Genomic DNA, 3,589 nt, shown 5'->3' with positions numbered 1-3,589 from the left:
TCAAAATGCACAGGTTTATTCCTATTTTTCAGCACACATAGGATCAAACTAAAGCTTCAGGGACAGCAGTTTGTCTTCCCAGAAGAAGCACTTGTTTTTCTAATATAATTGCAAATTAATTCCAGAGATAATATGATACCATGTCATTTAGAGTCCCCTGAGCTGGTACAAGAGTCTATTTTTGCCAAGCCCGCCTCAGACCAGTGAGGATGTCATTGCACCACCAGTAATTTAGGGAGACCTTGCTTGCTTTGAAGGTTTCTGCCCTACACCCTTGTGCTGCTGAGAGTCTCTCACCCAAGAAAATCAGTGCAATCATAAATTTCTTTCCTCCTCCCCTTGACACCATCCCACATATTGCTTGATATCAGGTGGGCCAAAGGTTCTGTGTGCTGTGGTTGTCCCAAGGTTGTTCAGATTTCAGCAGGCTAAAGGGAGCAAAAAAAAAGAACCTGCAGAGAGGGTACTGTTGCCCTTCTCCCATCTGGGATGGTAATTTGAGTCTTTCCTCAGCTCAACCATGATTTTTTCAGTGGGTACTTCTCTCTGAGACCTCTAGCCTACTGTTGGATGGGACTGAAGCAGGCTGGTGGCTTCCCACATGGTCCTGCTGCTGAGCTGGGGATTTAAAACCTCAGGAGCTACCAGCATGTATATTTATTTCTCAGAGTTCCCTTGAAACACCCCTTTGAGCATGGCAGAGAAAGGGAATGAAGTCTCCAGACTGCTGTGAAGGCATCTGGGGCTTGGAGTCTGCAGGATCAGGTGTATGTGCTGATGGAGAAGGGCTCTGGACCAGCCAGGGCACCTATGGGTGTCTGGCCATGCTCCCTAGATGCTGTGGCAATGCAAACAAAGTGAGAAGGATGCCAGTAAGAACATGTGCTGTAAGCCCTGTTTTTGCAAGGCTCAAACACAGCTGAGCAGAATAAACCTGTTTATTGTGAGGTTTAGGAAAACGATTTTCATACAAATCGTGCTTTTTTTTGGCAAGTAACAGGGTTGCCACAGAACTTGAAGTTACAGTTTTAAGAATGCAAACACAAATAATTATCTTATTTATATCTATATAACACAAACAAAAAACAAACTTATTCCCCAGGGAATGTGAAATGGGCGAATATTTGCTAAAATCAGTAGGCAACAAACATGGTGTGGGGAACAAAACAACTCTACTTGGAAGCCAAAACCCCACTGAAGAAGCAGCAGTCACATCTTCAATTTTATGCTCAGGCTGTACTTTCACTTTGCTTTTCCTGTTCAATAGCTGCCAGAAAACAAAACCATTGTCAATAAACATCATAAGGATTCATCAGGATACAGGATTTTATGGTCATTCTAAGAGCCAGGGATGGTTGAGGCCCCACTTGCTTTCTTTGACCACCCTCAAAATGCCAACCCATTCCCAACACCTGTGTGGCTGGCAGGGTGCAGTTCATGATGTATAAACCTCATTTATTTACAATTTTAGCATTTGTAGGGAGGATAAAACAGGGAAAAACTGGGAATCTTACATTTCCTCTTCTATGGACAGAGTGTTCCCATGGCTAACAGTGCTGACACATCCAAAGTGGTTAGTGAAACTCCTTAAGGAGACCAGTCACACTGTTTGGTCCAAATGCAGGGAAATGCCATTTTCACACCCAAAATTGACTGAATCACAGCCCTCATCTGGCTGCCAGTGCACAGTGTGGGCAATAACCCTGGGGGAGAGCAGCTCCAGGGTGCTGTGCTAGGGAAGATTGCGTGTTGGATGTGGATGATGATGGGTTTTTCTTGCTGCCTTATTCCCAGAGAAAGTGCCTGGAGTTCTCCTGGCCAGGGCTAACAGCAGGTACTAGTGGGGGGCAGCAGCTCGTCTGCCTGGTAACACCTTAAATCCAGAGCCCAGGCACTCTCTGGGGATGCTGCTGGGAATGTGTAAAGGTTTTCCTGTGCCTCTGAAGAGGCTGGTGACATGGGAACTACAGTTTGACCCTCTCACCTACAACCAGCAGAAAAAAAACTGGTCTTGCATTTAGCAGAAGCAAAAGCAATCCCATCAGAAAGGGTTTTCCAGACAAAATGCACCATCAGTTCTACCTACTTGTACCCTTGGAAGCCCAGCATAGAGTGCAAGTCTTAGTATTAGCCCTAGTTAAAGTCAGGGATGAGTTTGAGCCTGTAATCCTGTGATTAGTATTCATTTTGCATAAGAACTGCAGCACAGAATGTGTCCTTGCTGCTTGTAGTCCAAATCACCTCAGAAGCACTTACTTTCTTTAGTGGGCAGTGGATTTTTCTCTCTGGTTTCTGTCTTCTTCAGCTTGGTCTTATCAAATGTTTCAATTTCTGCAAAATCTGGTTTGTCGGACATGATGGGTCCTAACAAAGAAAGGAAAAGCACACCCGTGGCTTCATTAGCTAGTGCTGTGATATCAGCCACCTGCAAAGCATTTTCTGCTCAAAAGAAAAAAAAATAATAGGAAAATACCACAAAAATGTTTATTCAGAAAACCTCCACAAATCTAACACTTCAATCTGGAGCCTCTCCCCAAAGCTTGGCTCTTTCAGAGCAGAAGGAGAAAGGCATAAATAGTATTTTATCCAGGGTTTTCAGATTACATTTCTAAAAAAATCATACTTTCCACACAGAATCAAGATTATCTCAGCAAACAGAAGACAATGCATTAATTGTCAATAATCCACAGACCCTCCTGACATAAGCCTCTATTTTGAGGAACCCTGCGAAGCAGAAAGTCCACAAAAACCCCCCAAATGAACAAAGAGCTTCAATTACTATTTTGCTTTAATTAATAGGATTTCTCTTTAATTCTGAGCACCCTGTCCTGGGTGTGTACATACCCCTGGATCTGGATCAGCTCCTGTGGACACTTGTGCTTAACAATAGAGGACCGGTTCACCCAGCCCTTTGTTTGCTCTCACATTCAATATCCCAGCCACAAGCTCAGCGGGGCTGATTATACCCTATTTTAAGAGAAAACCAAAGCACACTGGCATTCAGCACTTCACCTGTCAAAACTTCCCTAATCCAATTCCTGCTTTTACTAGAAATTAAAAAAAAAAAAAAATCCAGCCTGGGTGTTATCCCCCTGATCTGGAGTTGCCCACCACAGCAAGCAAGGTTTGGCCCGGGGATGGCTGAGAGAATTTCCCCCTCCTCCCTCCTACCTGAAGACAATCAGATTTCGTTGCCATCTGCACGGAGACAACAGGAGTAAAAATTCACAAGGGGGAAAATAATTTTATATATATAAATATAAAAAATGGAAAGCTACTAAAAGCCACATGGCATTACCGTCTGGCTGCTCTCTCCTCAGCTGCTTGGTGGCCGTCTGAGGCAGTGCGAGTTGAGAAAGGTCAGGGTAATCCCTCCTCTCCTCCCCCTGCCCGAGCCCATCGCTATTAATATTGATTAGTTCAGTGCTGGGATTGCTCAGCGTTTAGGGAAAGGACAGATTGCTGCTGCAGGAATGGGAAAACTGACACGGGAAACTGCCAAAATACATCCTGATTTTATGTTTTTGCTCATTGTCTACTGAGACAGTAATGCTGAAGTTTTCTTGCCTGCCCTTCTTTTCCTATGCCA

The 3,589-nt window shown here is 44.2% G+C and overlaps 1 protein-coding gene across 1 annotated transcript; it reads right to left on the bottom strand.

Moving 5' to 3' along the window:
- Positions 1 to 914: 914 nt before the first annotated feature.
- On the bottom strand, positions 915 to 3,366 carry LOC127390031 (thymosin beta-12-like). The gene is made up of 3 exons (XM_051631156.1): positions 3,299 to 3,366; positions 2,257 to 2,364; positions 915 to 1,267 (listed from the first exon to the last, which is right to left on the bottom strand). Exons 2-3 carry the CDS (start codon positions 2,354 to 2,356, stop codon positions 1,230 to 1,232), a joined length of 138 nt encoding a protein of 45 aa, XP_051487116.1. The 5' UTR covers positions 2,357 to 2,364; positions 3,299 to 3,366; the 3' UTR covers positions 915 to 1,229.
- Between the last annotated feature and the right edge of the window lie 223 nt (positions 3,367 to 3,589).

This window comes from Apus apus, chromosome 13 (assembly GCF_020740795.1).
Source record: "Apus apus isolate bApuApu2 chromosome 13, bApuApu2.pri.cur, whole genome shotgun sequence".
Taxonomy (NCBI): domain Eukaryota; kingdom Metazoa; phylum Chordata; class Aves; order Apodiformes; family Apodidae; genus Apus; species Apus apus.
The sequence above is the reverse complement of the archived record's forward strand: the minus strand, read 5'-3'. Positions and strand labels throughout refer to the sequence as shown.